Here is a 22,952-nt window from a genome sequence, read left to right on the forward strand (position 1 = left end):
TGCGTGCGTGTGTGTGTGCGTACGTGTGTGTGTGTGCGTACGTGTGTGTGCGTGTGTGTGTTTTACATCCACTTGTACCGTTTGGCTTGCCCAATAAAACAATTCAGTTGACCGGTGGAACAATCGTGTTTTAAAGTAATTTTTTTCCCACTATGCAACTGCTGGTGTGCCCTTGTCGTTCTGCAGTACTCGTGGGTTGAATTGTCCTACACAGGGACAAAGAATTGGGAAGAAAAGGGAATTGAAAACAAGAATGATTATTATGAGCCCAAAATACAAAATCAGCATGTTCATGGAAATGTGGAGATTATGCGATTATACATTTTTTTCTCATTAAAACACAAGACTGTTGCTTCAAGGATCGTTTTGATAAATGGTGTAAAACTATGTACATGAGATATCTCAAGGACATTAATCGGGAGAGGTCGAGATGGATATTTTGAAACCACAATATTATCACTGTGAGAGATTTTGCAAAATGCCTTGTACAGAGAAATCAGACTTATGTCTTTTGATATATGATCTAATATGTTTATCTTATTATGTTTATTTAATCAATTAATGTAATCGGGGATACATCTATTTAAAAAATAAATTATCAATCCAGCTATCTATCGAGCTCGCTCGCTAGTCAAGGCTTTGATTAAATTTTCAGTAGTGACACAATGTGTCCTGTAGAAGGCGCCCTCCCCTTGAAGTATCACGCGGGCCTGGTTTAGCCAATCACCACGCGCCGTCCAAGTAGACTGTTCGCCAAACTTTGCTGCTTCCCTGCCACTTCATTTGTGTTTTCCGACTTGGTTTCGCCAACGTTATTTCTTCGGCGCCTGTTTTCGCGATGCTGCCGGCCCGAGCGGCCCGGATACCGCTCCATGTTGGCACTTGGGTCCGAGCGAGGTAGTGGTGAGGAGGAAACGGACGAGGAAAAGATGTTTGGATGGCGCGTGTCCATCGCGGTGACGCTGGGCCTTCTTTGGTACTTGACCGAGTCGGGTCGAACTCTGGCTCAATATTTTGTCTGCTTCTTCTTTTTTTGCCTTTCTGCGCCGCTTTTGTTGGCCAACAGCGGCCGGGAGAGCAGCACGCAAACCGACGACGACCCTCTCCAGGTGAACCAACAAACACTGCGAGTTGTAAATTGACGGTTAGACTTAATTGTGGAGAAAAGTAAAGAAGTACAATTACTTGAGTTAAGGAGATACAGAGATGTACTCTCCCTGTACTTGAGTAGAAGTACATGTTTAAAACCTGATCGATTCTCAACTTGATCTATGGAACACTTATCAACTGCAGCTGTAACAAAATATGGAAACTCCAAAAAAAGACGATTAAAATTACAATCATGCAATCATGAACAAATAAAATAATCTTTTCTAAATAATTTATATAAGAGCTTCATTTATGAGTTGATTGATGTTTGCATTTTGTTTGCATCACGGTGTTTAATTAAAGATTGAAGCTAAAACTTATTTCCCACACAACAAACAAACGGAATAAAATAGCACCAAAATTACTGAACATTGGCCAACTTGTCACCTCGCCTTTGCAAACACGTTGAACGGATTACCAAAGAAATGCTAAATTAGCGAATGACACCTGAAAACTATCCGTTGTTATTTTATACTAATATTATGACAGTAAGTTCAAAATGTTTGAGGCCACTGCAATGTTGAAGTGTAGATCAGGGCCCTCATGACTTTGTGTGTTTCCCAGGAGACTCTTGATGAACGCTTGAGTAGCGACTTAACTGCAGAAGGTAACGATGACGACGCCGGGGGCTCTCTGGGGCGCCGCTATCCTCATGTCAAAAGATCTCTGCAGCATGGTGGGTGTTTTCATGCAGTTATTTCCGAACTTTGGTAAATATTTCATATTGGGAAAAAAAAATCTCACAAAAAGCATGTATACTGATTAATGACCATCTCGTGTCCGTTTACTCACGTTTGCTGGCTCACTGGTTGGTAACCATGGTTTTAACAAATACATTTTTAAAATCAGAATCAGAATCAGAATCAGAATCAGAATCATCTTTATTGGCCAAGTATGTAGAACACACAAGGAATTTGTCTCCGGTATAACACGCTGCATTAGTATCATCGTAAACAACAAATCATTGAACCATTTTAGAGTAACCAGTAGCAGTATTTGTAGTACAAGAAGAGTGACTACGTCAGTGACTGTTTAAGGAGTTAATGGCTAGAGGGAAGAAGCTGTTTAAGTGTCTACTGGATTTGGTGCGCATGGATCTGTAGCGTCTGCCTGAGGGGAGTAGCTGGAAAAGGTGGTGGGCAGGGTGCGGGGGATCCAGGAGGATTTTCCGTGCCCTTGTCTTGATTCTTGCAGTGTGCAAGTCCTCAAGAGTGGGTAGGGCGGTGCCAACGATTTTTTCCGCCGTCCTAACCGTCCGTTGAAGTCGGATTTTGTCCTTTTTTGTGGCGGCCCCAAACCAAACCGTGATGGAAGAACACAGGATTGATTCGATGACTGCCGTGTAGAACTGTCGTAGCACCTCCTGTGGCAGGCCATGCTTCCTCAGCAGCCTCAGGAAGTACATCCTCTGCCGCGCCCTTTTCAGGATGGAGATGGTGTTGACTTCCCACTTCATGTCCTGGGAGACTGTGATTCCCAGGAACTTGAAGGTCTCGACGGTTGACACGGGGCAGTTGGATAGTGTGAGGGGCAACTGTGGAGAAGAATGTTTCCTGAAGTCCACGATCATCTCTACAGTCTTGAGCGTGTTCAGCCCGAGGTTGTGTCGGCTGCACCAGAGCTCCAGCTGCTCCACTTGTTGGCGGTACGCAGACTCGTCGCCGTCTTTGATGAGACCGATGACCGTGGTGTCGTCAGCGAACTTTATGAGTTTGACAGCTGGATCTGTTGAGGTGCAATCGTTTGTGTAGAGAGAGAAGAGCAGTGGAGAGAGGACACATCCCTGTGGGGCTCCAGTGCTGGTGGTGCGTATTGATGATGTTGTTGCTCCCAGTCTCACCTGTTGTGTCCGTCCCGTCAGGAAGCTGAGGATCCACTGGCAGATCGTAGGGGACACACCGAGGTGGAGAAGTTTGGGGGTGAGGAGTTCCGGGATGATGGTGTTGAACGCAGAGCTGAAATCCACAAACAGAATCCTTGCATAGGTCCCTGTGCTGTCGAGGTGCTCGAGGATGTAGTGCAGACCTATGTTGACCGCGTCTTCCACAGACCTGTTTGCCCGGTAGGCAAACTGGAGAGGGTCCAGCAGGGGTCCGGTGACGTTCTTTAGGTGGTTCAGCACAAGGCGTTCAAAGGACTTCATGACCACAGACGTCAGGGCGACAGGCCTATAGTCGTTCAGTTCCGATGTTGCCGATTTCTTGGGAACTGGGATGATGGTAGACTGTTTGAAGCAGGATGGGACCTCACACAGCTCCAGAGATCTGTTGAAGATTTGTGTGAAGACCGGAGCCAGCTGGTCAGCGCAGACTTTCAGGCAGGAGGGGGACACTTTGTCGGGCCCCGCAGCTTTCTTGATCTTCTGCTGCTTGAAGAGCCGTCTCACGTCCTGTTCGTGGATCTGTAGTGGAGAAAAAGAGGGTGGGGGGGTAGATAGAGTAGTTTCTGGTAGAGGTGGGTGTGAGTGGGAAATGGGGGTGTCCTTTTCAAATCGGCAGAAAAACATGTTTAGTTCATTAGCAAGACCCTTATTGTCCACTGTTTGGGGGGATGGCATTCTATAGTTAGTGATTGCTTTCAGGCCATTCCATACAGATGCAGAGTCGTTAGCAGAGAACTGGTTTTTCAGCCTCTCTGCATAGCTTCTCTTAGCGATGTTAATTTCCTTTGTCAATTGGTTTCGGGCGTGTTTGTACAGTGCCCGATCTCCACTTCTAAATGCGGCCTCTTTCTCTTTCCTGAGTTGCCTGAGTTTGGGAGTAAACCATGGCTTGTTATTGTTGAAGGAGCGGAAGGACTTCGTTGGTACACACATGTCCTCACAGAAACTGATGTATGATGTTACAGTGTCTGTGTATTCATCCAGTGTGCCCGTTGAAGTTTCAAAGACGCCCCAATCAGTGCAGTCTAAGCATTCTTGTAGAGCTAGCTTTGCTTCATCTGTCCATTTTTTCACAGTCTTAACAACCGGTTTAGCACATTTGAGTTTCTGTCTGTATGTAGGTATTAAGTGGATTAAATTGTGGTCAGAAAGACCCAATGCTGCACGGGCGACCGATCGGTATGAATTTTTGATTGTTGTATAGCAGTGGTCTAGAATGTTGCCTTCTCTGGTGCAACAGTCGATGTGCTGCTTATATCTGGGAAGTTCACGGTTAAGATGTGCTCTATTAAAATCGCCCAAAATTATCAGGGGTGACTCTGGGTATTTTAGTTCGAGGTTGTTTACTTGTTCGGCTAGCGTTTGTATCGCCGTGTTAGCGTTAGCTTGTGGCGCAATGTAAACACCGATTAGTAAAAAGGAGGTGAACTCACGTGGCGAGTAGAATGGCTTGCAGTTTAAAGACAGCGACTCCAGGTCCGGGCTGCAGTGTGCGTCGAGCTTCGTGACATCAGTGCACCATTCTTCGTTGATATAGAAGCAAATCCCGCCACCTTTCGATTTCCCTGATAGCTCCGTGTCGCGGTCGGCTCGGAGAAGGCGGAAGCCGGGTAGATGTAGCGCGGAATCCGGGTGGCGGTCACTGAGCCAGGTTTCAGTGAAGCAGAGCGCAGCAGAACGTGCAAAGTTTTTGTTGGTCTTTGTGAGGAGAAGAAGTTCATCCATCTTGTTTGGCAGAGATCGTAGATTAGCAAGATGGATCGATGGGAGCGGGGTTCGAAATCCGCGCTGCCGGAGCTTGACGAGCACGCCGGCTCTCTTCCCCCTCCTCCGGCGGCGTTTCCATGCTCCGTACAGCGCAGCCGCTCCGCTCGCGATTAGCTCCGAAAAACCTTGTGGGTTTTCGCGTGCTGGTGAAAAAAGACCGAGCGTAGACTCCCCAATGCGCAGCAACTTTTCCCTCGTGTAAGTAAGCCGCTCAGGGTCGCCAAAAACTAACGAAAATGACAAAAACAGGGATAATACTAGGGAGCGTGTGACCGAGGCTGCCATACCTGTCGGCGCCCAGAAACAAATCAAATCTGTGCTGTTACAACGCATTGGTTCCCTTCTAACTGTGTTATGCCAGCAAATGCAGTGTTGTGTTGTGACTTGACACACTTTAAGGAGGTCATGTTACCTCCACTGAGGAGGGGCGTCCAGGCAAGAGAAAAAAATGGAAAACCCCACCTACCAAAAAGATGTATCCCATTCTTAGATAAGACAGAACGGGAAGTAACATGCCTGCTTCGCATGCTTCACCGGCGTGTGTTTTCGCCCGCCGCCTTTAATAAATGTCTCTTCATGACTCGGCCGCAGACTATGTCGTAACTCTGAGTGGGAAGTAATGGCACTCGTAACCCTGATTAGTGTACTCGTAAAACGAAAACACTTTTATTTTCAAATTTATTTTGTTTTTTTCTTTTGTGCTCATGATGTATTTGTCCACACATTGTGTGTATGTATAAGATAATTTACAGGGAAATGTTAACAAACTCAACTTTAGTTTCATCCATCCATTTTTGTTGAAAGACATCGAGGATGCATTTTTTTTGGTTTCATTCTGAAAATTAATCATATTCGGGATTCACAATATTTTGCACTTGTTGAAAGGATCTTGGAAGCAAGTCCTGGTATCAGAATCTAGATGAGTATTTTAATTGTCTACTGGACTGGTTACCAGTTTGGTGCACTTATGGCTCTGTGTGACTCTTCCAATCTCTCCATCTCTGTTGCAACCTGCCAATGACCCGCTAAGCTCGGTGACCGCAATGGCGAGACTTCAAACAACTCTTAAAAATGAACTGAAACTACTTTTTTACATTTACACAACTATCTATGTTAAAATGTCCTTTGGTTTCATAATTGGCAATTAATTTAATACACGTGCCTCAGGGGTTGATTTAAGATATATTTATTTTGGCATTCGAGCTCGGTCGTTCGTGGGAAGGAACAAGGTGGAACAGTCGTCTGGGAGTTGTGATCTTTTTCCTGTGTGTCCCGTCGAAACGACGTCATTTAGTGGCCGCAAATAAAAAAGCGCCACCAAATGATGTTTCTCCTCGGCAACAGCCGTGTTTCCATATTGCGTGTTTTGGAATGGCTTTTCATTCCAGCTTTTGTCACTCTTTGACACAAGAAGTACACAAAATTTTCAAAATTAAAAAAAACAAACAAACAAATAAGAACAAGACCAAAAACGAAGCATTTTTGAATAAAGCTAAAATGAATAAAAACTAACAAACCTGTTCAGAAAAGTAATTAAAACTAACTAAAGAACATCAAAATGAAATGAAAACAAACGACAATGAAAATTCCCAAACTATTCTAACTTTGATCTCCGCAGTGTTCCACTGTGCCTACGCGCGGCTGGTGTTGCCGTGGTATGACGTTCCCGAGCCGTGCGAGCGGCAGCCGTTGCGCCGGGCTCTGGGTGAGGAGTTTGACTATGTCATCGACAGCATTATCCAGCTCACGCGGGACTTGGATGTGTGCCAAACGGTGGTGGGCTCCATTCGCATTCTTACGCAGCACTTGCACGACGCCAAGCAACCAGACAGGTGAACAGAACCTCGCGTTTCGAATTTTGCTGGGGTTTTACGCGTACCCTCACAAGGTCATCAGGGGTCATGAACGCGGTATTTTTCAAACGTTATCGCGCCAAGGCTCATATTTTACATGAGAAAGCTCTCAAGACAAAGCACACCACAGAACAAGAAAACAGCATTCACAAAGTTATTTACTGAACCTTCTGCTCGTCATGGTATTAAACAATAGATTTTTGGGCCACAAAAGATTTTATTGTGGATTATTTTTATTTATTTTTCAGAAAAATTTTCACACAAAAAACATGACTGTATCTAGAATGAATACAGTTTGACATTTGTATTTGGTACTGTAAAATTTCTCTAATGTAAAACAAGTGCCGTGGAAACACTGCTCAATCAAGAAATGTGCTCCAAATCCCAGCATATTAAAATTCAAGCGCGGCTTGTCGTGCTGGAGGCTGTGCTGTGCATTACTTTAGTTAAAAAAAACAACCAAAAAAACCCCATCTTCAATTATTGCTGTCTCAGCTGCTCTTTGCTCTCAATAACGTGCCTATAAATACCTCCGGATGTTTTATCGTCCATGAATAATTTACCGCGCTTTATTGGATTTTTACCTGCAGTGATGGCTTTTTTCCGGCGAAAAAAGGTTTAAAAAGTGGCACCTTGACGATTTAGCGCATGTGATTTTTCACCCCCGTAGGGATGAATAGCATTGAAGGACACTTAGAAATCCCGCCATGTTTTCACCCTGTGCTCTTGTATATCTTTTCAGGGAGCCTTTGTTGAGCTGCCGCACCGAGGAGATGGCGTTGCTCCGTGAGCTCTCGGACGCTCTGGTGCGGAACCTGCTGCCCGAACACCTGTGGTGCCAGCAAATGGCCCGCTGTGCCCTAAGTGAGATAGTTGCTTTAAAGGGTAAGGAACCATTTCAGGAAGCACTTACACATGCATGCCATAATGAGCAACAGCCATAACGGCCCCTAAGGTGAACGAAACAGAAAAATAGGTGAGTTTGTGAAAAGGAAATCACTGCCTACCTTCATCGAGACCTGACACGGATGCATGGGAGGTGCTTTTGCTGCGTGTTCACTATCGTAGCTCAGGCGTGCTGTTTTAAAATGCTTCTCTCGGACCTCCAGATTGCCATTCTTTGCCAGTACCTTCGGTGAATTGTACATGAAAGAAACTCTGAATGAGAATAATAACAATAAAAGCTCAACAGCTCTGAAAGGCAAACTAATAAGAGGGGAGCGCGTTCTGCCTCTCTAAACACTCACAGCGTCGGACTACCATCATGTTGGCATTTCTCTCCCAGGTAATTGACGTGAAAAGTCGATATTCACCACCTGATCTTGTCCTTCTACTCAAAAGCTTTGCTGATCTCAACTCCAAAGCGATGCAACAGCGCTATCTTCAGTGATCTGTTTGTCCTTTAAGTGATTTACAATCTCGAATTTTGCAGACAAGTTGGGCAATACCGACTTGCACGCCTACCCATCAGAACAACGTACTTGAGAAAGATATTTCTTGATGGCAATAAGCGATTGATTTCCTGTTGACAAATAGAACTGTCCACAGTGCGGCAGAGAGTGAGTTTATGTACTCCAAAATTGTCTCCTCAATACATATGTGCATTCCACATTTTCCCACCACTTTTATGAAATATTTTTCTGCCTCTTACCCTTCTTTTGTTCCACCTTGGCAGAGCTCTCTCTCTCTCTATATAACATACTATAGTTTAATTCTTTGTCAGTGGATTTTTTTTTAAGATCTTAAAAAAAGGCCCCAAAATCACATTAAAAGAAGAGTCTGTATTCACAGATTTATAATCTCCCTTTAGGGCTTCTTTGTCTTTTAAAGCAACTACATAAAATCTTTTCATTTTTGCTATTGCGCCGCATTTACACTGAATGCCTTTTATGACTCTAATTGAAGAATTATCGCCCAAGTGCAGGCTCTTTCTATTTCTGTTGGCTTGCACCCAAAGAAGTATTGATGAAACATTTTATTCATATGCCGTATAATTGAGTTGGCAATATCGCACGGCGATTTTCTCCAACATTAAATGCTGTTTATATCAGTTGTAATTAGCCAAAAGACTTATGTGCGGACTTTGACTAATTGGAGGCACAAAAAAAAAGTGGCACTTGTTTTCAACTGTACAACACATTAGGAGGCTATAATTTGTTGATCGATAGTCTTTGAGTTGTGTGCAACGAAAAAATGTCTTTGCGCACATGTCACTCGTTTCTCCCAAGCATAAATGATACATTGCAACAAGATGAACTGTTGACTCAAAAAGAACGGCATTTGTTTTAAACTCTTATCGACAAAAGACACATTTAATCGGTTCATTACGTCTGGCTGATTAATCTTTTTTAAAAGTAAGTTTCTTGCTCAGAACGTTTTGTTTTGTTTTGTTTTGACGTGCATCCTCGGAGATAGATGTTCAATGTGGCAACAAAGAAAGTAACTTTCTGGACGCTATTCTATAACATCACTTTTGGGAAAGGAAAAGAAGACTCGCTCGCAGCCGTCCAGGTCAGCGGCACCATGTGCTTGTTTCAGGCTGTATATTCGTCACTCCACTAAAACTGACCCATCAAACCAAAGAAAACGTAACACATTTATATTAACTGATGTTTTATTGAAATGTTTTTAAATAACATGTTCAACCATATAAGGCGAAATACCATAGGTGGGTTTTAAATGAAATTAGCATAGATGTTGGTGATTATGAACCCTCAAACATCCGTGACTTCATACTTGAGAAACCCTTAAAAGCCATTGCCTTAAAATCGGTGATCTAACTGTGGCACAAACGAACTGCGATTTCGTGTTCACTTTGTATTTAAATTTCTTTTCTCTCTCTTATTTTCTGTTGAATTGGAGGGTGCTTGTATACCCGATCAAGTGTAAGTGAGTGTTTTTGCCTTTTCTCTCCCCCTTCCATCCTCAGGTTTGGGCCTGTTGGTGACATGGCTGTCTGACCCTGACAACCTGAACCAGCTGGTGGTGAGCCAACTTGACAGCGTTTCAACTAAAGGTTCGACAGAAGAGCTATGCGCTTCTGACCCAGACCAAATCTCTCTGGCTTCGCAGGAGGACGACACCGCTCAAGTGTGGGTTGCCACTGTCACTCCACACACAGCTTGATTCATGATCATCTGTCGGCATGCGTGCGTTCGTAGGTCCTGACTGCCGTGTCTCTGCTTTTATAGGAACTTGGAGGGAGTGGAAGTATCCACCAGCACCAGGATCAAGGGCAAAGGCAAAGGTCTGTTTGAACTCTGGAGCATCATTTTACATGTCCAAATAAGAGGCCGGGCAGTCTTGCTTCAAGTTGTTTGTCACTTCCAGCTGTAGATTACTGAAAACCCGATTACAAAACGCCCATAAAAAAAAAAAAAAAAAAAAAATCAAAGTAAAAGTTGTAAATGAAAACATCAAAATATTGAGCTAAACCTTAATTTTATCAAATGAAATTCTGCCGCTAACTGAAATAGTTATGGACATTAGCACAGACATGACTTGGTCCTAGTAATTATAAACCTTCAAACAACTGATACCGGAGCACACTCGCAGAGCAGCAACGCACACAAACAAACAGGGCGTACGTCAAGAGTCGCGGGCACATATTCTCCCTGCTCTGTGGCAACGATGATTGTTACTGCAATTTAGTAGGGACCTTCTCTGCCTCTTTTTCCCAGAATTCCCAAATGACCAGATTTTTTTTTGGCACTTACTGTCGCTCCTTCAATGTTTCTTGACCAATTCAAGCCCTTCCAACTTCACGTCTCACATTTCCCCCCCCCCCCCCCCCAAAATTTCCACATTTCAGTCCAGGAGCCTTCATACATCATTTCGGGCCAAACTGCATTTTCCATTTTGATCTAGGTTTACTTGAATTGAGAATACGAGCAACTGGTCAGAAAAAGTATGAGACCTTATTCTAGTGTTCTTAGTGTGTCGCTTGTGCTCCGTCCATTTTGAAATATAAACGGGCATTCACATCGACAGACGCGAAAAGCAATATTTTTGTTGTGAATGAATAATTGAAGAGTTTCCCGTTGTGTTTGACGGTGACTTGCATGTCTCTATCTGGAGACAGACGATCTGTGGTTGAGACGGGTTGTGTTTGGGTTGTGTTCCGTTGCTCTTTTTGTACCCGCGCTACAAGCGCTAATGTTTTGTGACAAAGCACAGAAGCGTGCGTTTCTTCTCACTGCCTGTGTTGTTTATTGCAAAGGCAATCCTGCGCTTGAAGTCCTGTTGACAAGCGGCTGGATGTATTTTAATGAAGCTTCTGTTGGCTTTAAATGCATCCTCCCAGCGAAGACTGGCAGTTATCAACAGACTGACAACAGAATATTGTACAAAGAGCTAAAGCAGATTGAAAAGGATTTTGCATCTTGCGCTCTATTGAAATCCTTTTTTAAAAAATTCTTTCTTCGTTAAAATTAATCAAATTCCAGCAGTGGTAATGCTCAGATGGAGTGAAATGGCTTCATGAATGCACCCATTGTTGAAGCCAATTTATTGTTTGTATCTCTTCATGTATTCTGTTGGGCTGGACGGTACAACTAACACACGGTACTCTTTGTCACAGTTTTTGGGGCCATGGTTCTGTACATTTGGGTCAATGTTTTTAGCAAAAACATTACTCTCAAAATTACCTCCATTTTTAAATGTTATTAAAATTTTTAACTTGTCAACAAAAATTGATTTTTTTTTTGGTGTACCGAACAATACACTAACTTATTTCTGTTTCACTGTCAATTGGTCATACCAGCAACCCACTCTGCAGGCGCGATCAATCAAAACACGCTGAATTTAAAGCACACTTTCAGGAAGTGGGCAAAGCACAAATCTTCAAACCCAGAAAAGGGCTGCAAATCTTGAGCAATAAATGCTACCACTGGATAGTGTCGCAAATGTTGCATCAGAATGCGGACACGGGTTTGGGCATAAGGCTCTTTTCCCCTTGACGTACAGAACACGGAACAATGAGCAACCCAGTAAATTGTATGTCAACAGTTTTCACTCTCTTTGTCCTTATATTCGACGGTAAAGCCAACATTAGTCCACCCCAGAAATGTCAATGTAGCCATGCTTTTAAAGTTGCGCCCCTCAAACCCTATGTTCGTAGTGCTAGTTTTACATTTTACTTTGAAGCCCGGTAATGTTACGAATGTGAGTACAGGTACACGCACACATCATCTCAATATGAAAACTGATAAACCGCGGCCCATGAGGGCGTATTGTACTGACTGTATTGTGCCGAGCCTACTAAACGTCCCTTTCCTAGTATTCTGTTATTATTTCTAGTGACGAATGGTAAAAGTGGCAATCCTGAGGACATAAAGACCTCTAATATATGAGACGAAACTAGCATTTTGAGAATAATGAGAGGCACAGTTCAGCTGCAACCTGATGGCTTCTTTACGAAGAAGCGTCTGTTTATTTTCTCCTTAGGTGAGCTCATATATACACATGAACAGGCAGTTATCATCTGCCTCATGCAATTGGTTAATCTCTCAGCGGTACATTACTGTGGTTGCGAATCACTGATCTAAACATCTACAAGGACAAGAACTCCTCTCTAAGTCTTCTCACCGGATCGCTTCTTGGGTTCCAAAGCCAACTTAAACACATTTGAATTGAGCTATAAATCAGTGTACCTGTCATAGTTGGATGAGAATGAGGCAAGTCGGGACAAGGTTGAATTTTATTCTCATTTCAACCTTGAGGAAAAGCACATTTCATTGAAGGGTTGTTTTCAAATGGGAAGATGGCGCCGACATCTGGGAGAGCAGATGTGATCATTATTACGATTCGGATTGTGAATGTAGGACGGGTTTAATCAGTAGCCGTGTGGTGTCGTCTTTATTCGTGACACGTTTGTACTAACCGGGGCGCTTCATGCTTTAATTAGTTTCTCCATTGTTTGTCCAAGCAGCTAATGTCAACTCATTTATTCGCTGTCGTCACGCCAGCGCGCCGCAAACTGCATCGATGAGTGAAATAAAGCAAATAATGATACGCTTGTAATGAGCCTTGTACATATTTATGCAACACCAGCCCGAGTTTACATAATGTGGACAAACAAGCGCTCTAATGAGATGTATTTGTCCACACATCATGAGCAAGTTGGGTTGTTTATCCGGCAGCTTACTGCAAACTTATTATTCATTTTTAACACGTTTGTTGCTGTTGCTTCATTCAAAAGTCATGGTAGAAATTATGTCAATATAATGCCAATAATAATAACAGTACAGGAGCTGCTTCTGTTTTTTTCCTCTCGCAACACGTCTGTCCACATGTTTTCTAATCTGCTTCTGTCAGGCAACAAGTTCAAGGCGGGCTGGTCAAAATTTGTGGACAAGATGAAGACCAAGAAGGCCAAGAAGAAAAAGATGAAAAAGCTCGAGCGGGAGCTGGTGATGAGGATCATAGCGGCCCAGGGAGACGCGGCCAACGAGGACGAGGCCAGCAGCCGGGAGGGCTCCGTGCACAGCCAGCACGACTCCGACCGGGTGAGGCTTCCCCATCATTGCTCACTCCCTAAATCACTAGATTGGGATTTCTATAGACTGGATTTTTATAAGGTGTTCACAAAAAAAAAATCCCTTTCTGGCAAGTAGGGACATTTTTGTTTGGTAAAAATTGCACGTCTTGGCTCAATAAAGGATGTCAAACACGGATGCAAGACACAATGTAGTGTGATCCGGAGTCAAACTAGGACGACTCATTGTTGATTTGTGGCCAAACACCATTAGGAGGACAGCGATCTGGAGAACTACCTGACAAGCGTCCAAGAGGACATGATGGAATTCAAGCTGTCTTATGAAATGTGGCGCGTCGGCCGCTGGGCTGTCAGCATCCCTCATGTGAGTTCTAAATATCACTGACAGTCTGGAATGTCCTGCGGGGCCTGTTATTTGTCAGCAGAGAGTATGCGAATGCTTGTCCTTGGAAGCTCGGCTTGAGTAGGTGTACATATTTTCCCCCTTTCCGTCTCACTCTCTCTGTTTCTGCTTCAGGCTGAGTGGGAAAATGAAGAGCTCATCTTCACGGTTCACCTGGAGGAGAGGGACAGCCCTGAAAACTTCCAGTGGGACATCAAGAAGAAGTACACAGATGTCATTTATTTCAGAAACGGGTGGCAGGTAAATTGGATTTCTCCACATCCCACTTTGAATGCCATTCAGATCTCTTTCTTGAAGACTGCCATTTGAATCAGACCTCATTGTGCATATAAAACTGTTTGAAAAGGAGCAGTTAGAGAAAATCTTGTGCCTCCCTCCCCCACACACAATTTAAAACGGATGCCAGGTGTCTTCATAAAAAGTGTGTGAGATTATTTTCTTCTTAAAGAGACGTACCACCTCAAGATATATACCTCCTTGACACCAAGTACTGCTTTCCTATTAGCCAGGGCTTTACTGCAAGGATCTTTAGTGGCATCTTAGGCCCACCCCACATGAAGCAACAGGACTGAAGTGAATCATCCTGGAAAAAAATACTCTTAACAATTCTTTTCACCGAGCGATTGAGCACCACACATCTATCGACAGGCTGCAAGGGAGAAACTGCAACCCCGTATCAGGCTATGAGCAGTCTTATACAATATACTGTCCTGTATTTTATTTTATTGAACCAGCTAAAACATAGCATGATTGTCAAGGAAGAAGAAGCTTGCCACAAAGAGAATATGCAAAAATAAAGGTGGATGTGGATATTTTAAGAGGCTGTTGGAGGTGATCAGTCACCGCATTTTCCAACTGCGTCTGTGCATTCCACTGGCAGAGGTGTGTGTGTGTGTTTTGTTTTTATTTATTTTTTTTGTTTTTTCTTCAGGACTCCACCAGCTTGCCCATGATCTTGGAGGTCAATGAGCTTGAGGTCAATGACGAGGCTAAAGAAGCAGCAAAAGTTTCCGTGGAGCACTTCCTTCAGGTAAAACAAAAAAAGAAGAAGAAGAAACATAGACACGCACACGAGAAGCTAATTGGATTGTTTTACTCTTTACTAAGCGTCTTGTTTGCCTTGCCAGGAATTAATTTGTGACACTCTAATTGGACACACGCAACCGGTGTTCCAGTTTCTGTGTCCACTGGACAAGCTGCTCAATGAAGAGCAGCATTACGGAGGCGTGTGGGGCCTGTTGAGCGGGTTGGCCTACTTCTTGACACCTGGACAAGAGGACGAAGAGGTAACCTAGTTCATTTTAGGTATTTCATGACAACACTCGCCCTCACCAAATGGGCTGCACTATCCTATGGCCACCTTTGTGGGGAGTGGGGTGGGTGGTAATGTACATACATTTGAAAAAAAAAAGATGATGATTGGATTTTTTTTCAAACTCTATAGCGCATTTTAGATTTTTTTTTCTGTATTTGAACCCTTTCGCGACTAAACTTAATTTGAACTACCGGTAATTATTTTTTTTCTTTTAAAATCACAATAAGTGAATTGTTTTACCTATACAGTGCATTGAAACACAGTTAATGTGGGTGATACCTTCCAAATCTACCTGCTATAGGTGGAAAATAACAAAAGGTTTTTTTTTCCCTTTTTTTTTTGGGGTGTGTATTTTTGTTCTATAGCCCCCGCAGACCTTGTTAAATATTCAAACACACTCTAAGTGTTCCTTCGCGCCTGTTGTCACTGTCTCGCTCTTTTAACTTGCGTTGTAGTGTTTGTATGTCCAAAATATTGGGACATAATATTAACAGTTTACGATGTAACGGGGAAATGCTGTATCTCGGCCTGCATGATCTCATCAAATCCAATATGAGAGTGCTCCATAATCTGGCTTTATAAGGTAAAAAAAAAAAATCTCCCTGGCCATACCACTCAAACGTGGTGAGCATTATCTTTGCAAAAGCCACATTTTTGATGCAGCTCTTGTTTTGTCATTCTTATGTTGATTGTTTTACACCGACCGCCTTACTCAAATGACCCGCAGTTGAATGACAGACACTTTTCAATTTGTTCTGAAGAAAGTGTCTTGCTCAGGAATAGGCTGCATCAAAGTAATCTAAAGAGCTACTCATGCATAGGCAGATCTTTTATAGCAATTGGTTGTATTGTCCCTCTTAGATGCCACACCGCATGCACACAATGGAGAAGCACTGAAGGAAATTGAGTGCAAAAAAAAAAAGAAAAGGCAAATAAACTTGTCATTTTTAGTGGTGTCTGTAGGGGATACGCAGTCTGCAATGTGTTTGCATATTTTATTTAGTGGGCTGTGGGGTAAACAGCACTCTACTGCTGAAGTAAAAATGTTTTAAACTCCAGCTATGATGCCCAGACATTGTATTTTTGAGATTGTTATTAATATTGGGTAAGATACAATCATCCTCAGAAAAATGCAGACCTATTTTTTTTTTGTATCGGATCACTTTTGCTCAGTAATAAGATAATGTTGTAGAAATGATACATCTGAGAGCCATTAGAGAAATTTGGATCGAAAATCCACTAAAACTGAAAACAAGTGTGTGTTTTTTTAAATGATAAAGATTCATATACAGTACATGTAGGGAGTGAACACACTCCCGTTGAAATATCAGAATTTTCTTATGTAATACTACAATAAATTCAACATTTTTATTTAAAAACTGTGCAAATTACACCAATACAATTCAAGTCAAGTCAAGTCAACAGTATTTATAGAGCACTTTCAAACAGCCATCGCTGCATACAAAGTGCTGTACATGGAGCAATTTAACATGCACAATAAACAGTAAGACAAATCGGTAATAAAGGCGGTAGAAAGCACCAAACAGTAAAACCAAGAACAAATCTAAGTCATGCTGAGTCGAATGCCAAAGAATACAAGTGAGTTTTGAGGAGGGTTTTGAAGATGGGCAGCGAGGAGGCTTGCCGAATGTTTAGTGGGAGGTCATTCCAGAGAGAGGGACCAGCAATTCAGAAAAAAAGTATTAATCTGTTAAGATGAAAAATACATAAAAAGGGGCACGTTTGATAACTAATATTGGAAGCAGTTTTTTGCTTTAATCTGAGCACAAAAGAACTAGATGCAGACAGTTGTCTCTTAGTGCACGTTTTTGCCTCATCGGTAACTTGGAGCTGTCCCAGTCGTGTGCAAAGGTGTCATACAGTAGTGAAAAGAAAAGCCTGACTTGTAAACATTCAATCTATATGGACCTTGAACTGGATCAAGGATATAAACCGCTTAATGTGTCATGATGTGTTTTCATTCCTGCCGCTTCAACCAAAGTTGATTATTTTCCTTGCAGAGCTCTACTCCGCCGACAGAAGCCTCCAAAGAAATCATCACATCCGCAGAAGGTTCAGAGATCTTCCCCAGTTCCTCTGAGACGAGCTGCATCGTTAGCGCCGTTTCACTTCCCACCATTGTCATAACCTCATGTGAGACGCCTGAGGGAGACGACGAGGAAACCGAAAAGAAGCCGCGCCCACGTTTCAACTCAGACTCTTCCATTGGAAGCTGTGCCCAGGAAAAAGGGGAGGATTCCGAAAATCCTTTAACGCACTTTAAAATGATCCTCAGGGGACTAACCCGATCCAGATCGCAGGAGTCTCTGGTCTCTCTCAAAAACCACAGCGACGAGGACGCATCCCAGTTGGAGTACGCGTCGCCAAGCTGCAGCCGCGAAGGAGGCCTTCATGGGGAGGATGCCACCAATGCCCCGTCGTGGTTGCACTTCAATGCCAGGTTAGCTCACCTGTAACTAGCTGCTCCACCAATCAGGAGAGCGCAAGAAGAAAGCAAAAAATCTCCGAATAATGACCGTCCCGCCGCATAGGGTATTTGTAATTGCCTATAGATGCCACAAGATGGCAGCAAAACACTTAAAGTAAGACCACTATAAAGAACAAACACCACACATCTAGCATGTACACAATCATCAACCGTGTTACATAAACGACCGAGATAATAAAACGGGGGTTATATGAAGCCCTTGGTCGTTCAGATGTTTAGGTTCAGAGTTAACAAACACATACTGATTATTCTGGTTGGATGTATTCACCGTGGTTTTGTAACAACACAAATAATCAGCATAGCAAAAAAAAAAAGCATCTAGCATGTACATAGTCATGAGCAAATGTGTCAAGAAAACTGTATTTAGTATTTTCTTCAGTCAGTGAATACAAATAAACCACCGTCACATGAGGCATGTCGATGATATTAGATAGCGGATTCTCTCAATAAATTGCTTGTACATCGGCACACAAGCACTGGACGCAAAACAGTGTTAAGCCATTCAACTCAACTTTTGCCATTTAACACAGTAATAAAGGTTGATATGGAACATAGTTCCATGAATAATTGGAATAAATTAATAAATGGAGACTGGGATGCCATCTGGATTCATTTATTTATTGTGGTTTAGAAAAGCACAAAGATTCAGCAAACAGCAACCCTAAACCTTTAGCAAGTGCACGATTACAAAAAAAAAAGGAAATAATCTTCCTGTTTGTGCCATTATTGTGCTCTTTTTACCATAAAGTGCTTATTTAATTTTTTTGAACTACAGTAATCCCTCGTTTATCACGGTTAATGGGGACCAAAACCACCCGCAAGAAACGAAAATCCGCGAAGTAGCGACCAATTAACATTTTTTTTTTTTTTAAGTCCGCAAACGGTCCATGAGAAGCTGCGAAAGTCAGCAAAACAACAGCGAGTCACATAGAGCAACATATACAGTACCATGTATATGTACCATGTATGTGAAAAAAATGTATATTTTATTTTTTTATGAATATGTTTGAAAAAACCATGATGCACTGAAGCCACGATAAACGAACCGTGAAATAGGGAGGGATCACTGTATCGATTTTTGTTAGAACTGTCTAAAGTGAGTTAACGTTGACTTTTGTTGTCTTGATTGTAAAGGACTAAGAAAGAGAAGACAAGCCCCAGGTTGTCCTGCGGGACTTACAAATCCAAAGGGAAGGAGCAGGTGGTCCCGGCCAAGGGGGATGAGGCCAGGAGTCAAGGCACCTGGGAGCAGCTTGAGGCCACCAAAGCCATTTTTGATCTGCTCAAAGAAATTTCAGGTTTGTTCCTTTTAACAGCAAAGCCTATACAATAGCTAAAAGAAAAAAAACCTGACAGCTTCTATTCATTTTTTCTATTCTTCTATTCAGTCCTCCAATTGAGTTTTTTTTTTTTTTTTGAGACAAGCTAAAAGTTGTGCCCCAAGCGATGTTCAGATATGCTATCGCTCGACAGACGTCAGGGAGTCAGTTGCAGATGCTCTTTCAGTGATGGCTGAATGGAACAAACGGTCAAATACACACACACAAAAAAAATGCCTGCAAGGAGCTGCCGCAGGCCACAACTCACACACAGAAGCTCACACACAGACTCACCGGCCATGTTTGTGATGTCACACGTGCAGTTGTTCTGACTTTTAGCTTTCCCATCGTACATTTTTTTACACTTTTACAAATCTTTTTTTTTTCCCACATTGTTTTTTTTGTACATAAACAGTTAAATATTTCAAACACATTTTACAACATTGACCTTAAAAAGAAATGATTTACAGATGATTTGATTTCGTATACATGCACGAAAATGGGCTTTCACAAGCAGCTAAGGCTCACTTCTGCTAATCACACAGGCTAAACTTGGCTCCTCCCCATCATACAAAGCTTGGCTCTTAAGTCAAGATGTATCACTTGAATAGCATACTCAAAAGAATCTGAGGATATTGAACCTTGGAGTGAAATTTCAGGAGGAACATAAATGCTTTTAAAACCTTGAAAGGTTGACTTAATTTGACCTTTTCCGAACCGTTGGAAGTACGTCTAAAAAAAAAATGCAAATTGGGGGTTCAGCAAGTAACTTTGCGAATGATGAACCGTGAATATGCGAGTGATTCCTGTAGCTCATTTCCATCTCAAAGACGCTGCAAGCGTTTAGTCATCTTGTACCTATTTTTAGATGACTTGCATAGCATGTTGATTGTTGAAGGTTATGTTGGCCTCCGGCGACAAGCGACAGTTGGAAGTTAAACAACTTCACGCTGTGCCGTCAAAAGAAAGTTTGCCTTGGCTTAATTGCGATGACGACTTGTGCTGAGCCTTTGTGGCTTGTGTCATGTTATGGTAAACCGCCAAGAGGTGTCGCCTTTCGTGTTTAGTCCTAAAATGCAAAGATGGTGATCCTTAATGGCGACCTGGTGCTCCCGGGCACGACTACGGTAATTGTAAACCTTGAAACAACTGCTACTTTAACACACAAGGAACAGCAACACGTACAAACAGAGTATACTACAATACCTATGCAAATATACAGTATTCTCTCTGGTCTGTGGGAACCATCAATTTACTGTCATTTAGTAGGGGACCTTCTCTGCCTTTTTTTTTTTTTGCTTTTGATTGTGTTCTATCTCCAGCCAGTCGAGATCAGTGCTGCTCAGCATGCTGTGGCGCAACAAGATACTTGCACTCAGGGCGTCAGTCTTTTCACTAACCCTGTTGTTGTCTTCATAGGAAACTCCATTCTCATTAACATATTTGACGCCATTTTGAAACCCGTCATGCCCATTTTGAAAAAGTGAGTGTAGTCTCCACTTCCTGCTAGTTGCATCCCGCCGTTCTGTTGACGCCGACGCTGTTGGTCTGTGCAGGAAAGTCAACTCCTTCTTGAACAAGATGAACCCGAGCGAGGAGCAGATGGCGGCGTACATCCAAACCCTATGCAACAAAGCGTGGCCGCAGACCCCCGCGGCCGCTTCTCCTTCAGCGCCGCCGCCACCGCCTCGCACGGATGACGAGAAAAGCGAGACCCGCGAGCGAGCGCACAACCTCATCAGCACTCGATGTAGGCGTCGTGCCGCAACTTGACATGCAAGCTCGGCACTCGCTACCTGTGTTTACGATCATTTACTTCATTTCTCACTCTATAGGGATTTTTATATCGTGGACGACAGTCCATGTATACTATAATATAATTAATTATTCTAATTGTAATGTTCTCCCCTCCCTCTTGTTAGATTCGCACTATCTGGTCCTCAAGAAGACGGACATGGAGAACGTTTTTAATCTCTTTCAGGACGCTGAGAAAAACAAGGCCCTTGTTTATGTAAGTAACTGTTGTTTTTGACTGGTTTATTTATATTTCAAGCACTTAGTACAAAAATTAATGGATCAGAAAGGTGCAATGTAAATATGATACAATCAAACCTCGGTTTTCAAACGTCTCTGTTATCGACCAAATCGGATTTCAAACAGAAAATGTGAGATTTTTACGCTTCTGATTTCGACCGAAAACCGGTTTTCGATCAAACTGAGCAAACCTGAATACACACTCGACTCCTCTCGGCTTCCTAACACGAGGGAGTGACGCTTCCTCGTGTAGCGTTCATTCTGAGTAGACGTGTTTGTTGTGATTTACGCAAATCTGACTGTTTTTTTGTTATTTCTGCATAGTGTATTAGCCCCTAATCATGAGCAAATAAAATGGTTTCGGATTTCGAACAAATCGCTTTTCGAACAGCCTTTTGGAACGGATTATGATGGAATACCGATGTATGACTGTATATATGAATAGAAGAACTTATTTTTTGATCCCTTAATGCTACAAAGAATTACAGGCAGCATGTTTAATGGTTTTACAATTTTCCCTTTAAAAGTTACCTTTAAAACAGACAAAAATAAGCAACATGTGACATTTTTTTGTGGGTGAGGGTTGAATGTCATCTTTCTCATGTTGGAAATGTTTGTCGATTTAAAAAGAGCTAATGTCAACCAATGAAATCAGCTGGCCCCAATACATGCACAGCTTTTCTCTTCCTTTCTGAGAAGACTTTCAAGTCAGGGTTAAGGTTTCAAGCTAGTTTGGGAGTTTCCAAGTTGGATATTACGTTGTGCTTCAAAGTTGGGTTTCAGACCTGCGTTTGAAGATTCCAATTTGAATCTTCAAACGCAAATTGAAGTAGAAATTTAATTGGTTTAGGGTTTTAAATGGGTTTCAAAGTAGGGTTTTGAGAAAGTAATGAGGCTTTCAATCTATTAAAAATCATTTTTGAGTATATTGGTGGCTCCCCCCACCCCCTCTATTTTCAGATGCTACTGTCATTCCTCCTGCGAGAATTATTCCCTCACGAGCATTCCCTGACCCGGAGTGCTGCCGCCCTGCAGAACGTGACCAACCTCATCGCCTAATCTGTGAATTTTATTTTAATGCAGTTTTTTTTGTGGTATATATATATATATATCATGTATAATTATTTATTAATCACAGTGAAATGCCTTAAACTTTCAAACCACCTCAGCGCCAGTCAGCAATTTCTGATGGTTTTTTTTTCTTTTACCTCATATTAAACATGAATGTGAATTTTGTATCAGATTTTGTTTCAAATGAATAATCGTTATTTTTGTGTGGAGGGGGATTCCTGTTGCGACACTGTGATTTTTCACCTTAAGGAAGACATTTAATTTCTTTCACGTTTTTTTTTCCATGAATGTTTTGGTGTCACTTTTTCACACATCAGTCGGTTGACTTTTTGTATCCTGATCGGCAGGATTTATTTCCACCAAGAGATGATGTCATTGTTACAAATCACATAAGCAGAAAACTTGAAAAGTGTCAAATGTTAACTACATTGAAATGTCAAGTTTCAGTGCCATTTTTATTTTTTTTAAATAAAACAAAATGTCCACTTTTATTGTTGCCTTGATGAAATTGATCTGGATTTTGAGATTGATGACGATAATGTGGTCGGAAGTGATTACTTAACCTCAGGAGAAGGTCATTGTCACAGTTAAATTGCAATCCAATTAGAATTTGAACCACGTCACGTTTCTTTCGTGCCAGCCAACGCCTTTGGTTTGGATGCGAAAAATTCCATTTGTCATGTCTCATAGTTCAGCAGAGGAAACGTAATGGTTTATTTAACACTTTCCATATAACCATTGGCAATCCCTATCCAGGCGAAAAGTGGAACAAACGGTGAGGAAAAATACATCGTGAACCTGCATATTGAAGGGAGAAAACAACCCCCACCCCCCAAAAACAAAATCATGCATAGTGTAAGAGCAGAGTATTTGCTCTTCTGACAGTTTGTTTTGAGACTGGACAAAATCTAACGGCAATGTTTCATTTTTTTTCAGTCCTGAAATCCCCGAGCCAGTGCAGTCACAGTGTTTAATTATGGAAATGAATGAGATTTAATTGCGGGATTATTTGGGTTCAGGTCACTGGAGGGAGATTATTAGAAAGCAAGTCATTGTTCATTTTTTTAAATGAGTTTTTGTTTGTTTTGCTTCTGTGGCGAAGCAACAAAATGCCAAGTTTTATTTGTACTCTTTTCCAGGGGCTCAAGTGGATG

At 42.2% G+C, this 22,952-nt stretch overlaps 1 protein-coding gene across 3 annotated transcripts; it reads left to right on the plus strand.

The window, feature by feature from the left end:
• Positions 1-650: 650 nt before the first annotated feature.
• On the plus strand, positions 651-22,289 carry LOC147208861 (uncharacterized). 3 transcript variants are annotated; one of them, XM_086101259.1, is made up of 17 exons: positions 653-1,109; positions 1,714-1,825; positions 6,417-6,630; positions 7,394-7,536; positions 9,581-9,743; positions 9,843-9,898; positions 12,967-13,157; positions 13,401-13,511; positions 13,665-13,790; positions 14,482-14,580; positions 14,678-14,836; positions 16,887-17,326; positions 18,509-18,672; positions 20,113-20,176; positions 20,250-20,443; positions 20,616-20,704; positions 21,688-22,289. In XM_086101259.1, the coding sequence occupies exons 1-17, from the start codon at positions 873-875 to the stop codon at positions 21,784-21,786; spliced, it is 2,661 nt and encodes an 886-aa protein (XP_085957385.1). In that variant the 5' UTR covers positions 653-872; the 3' UTR covers positions 21,787-22,289. The 3 variants fall into 3 exon arrangements, with proteins under 3 accessions (XP_085957387.1, XP_085957385.1, XP_085957386.1); XM_086101260.1 differs by having other exon boundaries at positions 1,714-1,756; XM_086101261.1 differs by lacking the exons at positions 20,113-20,176; positions 20,616-20,704; positions 21,688-22,289 and having other exon boundaries at positions 651-1,109; positions 20,250-20,412.
• The last annotated feature ends 663 nt before the right edge of the window (positions 22,290-22,952 follow it).

The sequence above is a fragment of the Hippocampus guttulatus genome, chromosome 2 (assembly GCF_054856545.1).
Source record: "Hippocampus guttulatus isolate MCC_2025c chromosome 2, RoL_Hgut_1.0, whole genome shotgun sequence".
Taxonomy (NCBI): Eukaryota; Metazoa; Chordata; class Actinopteri; order Syngnathiformes; family Syngnathidae; genus Hippocampus; species Hippocampus guttulatus.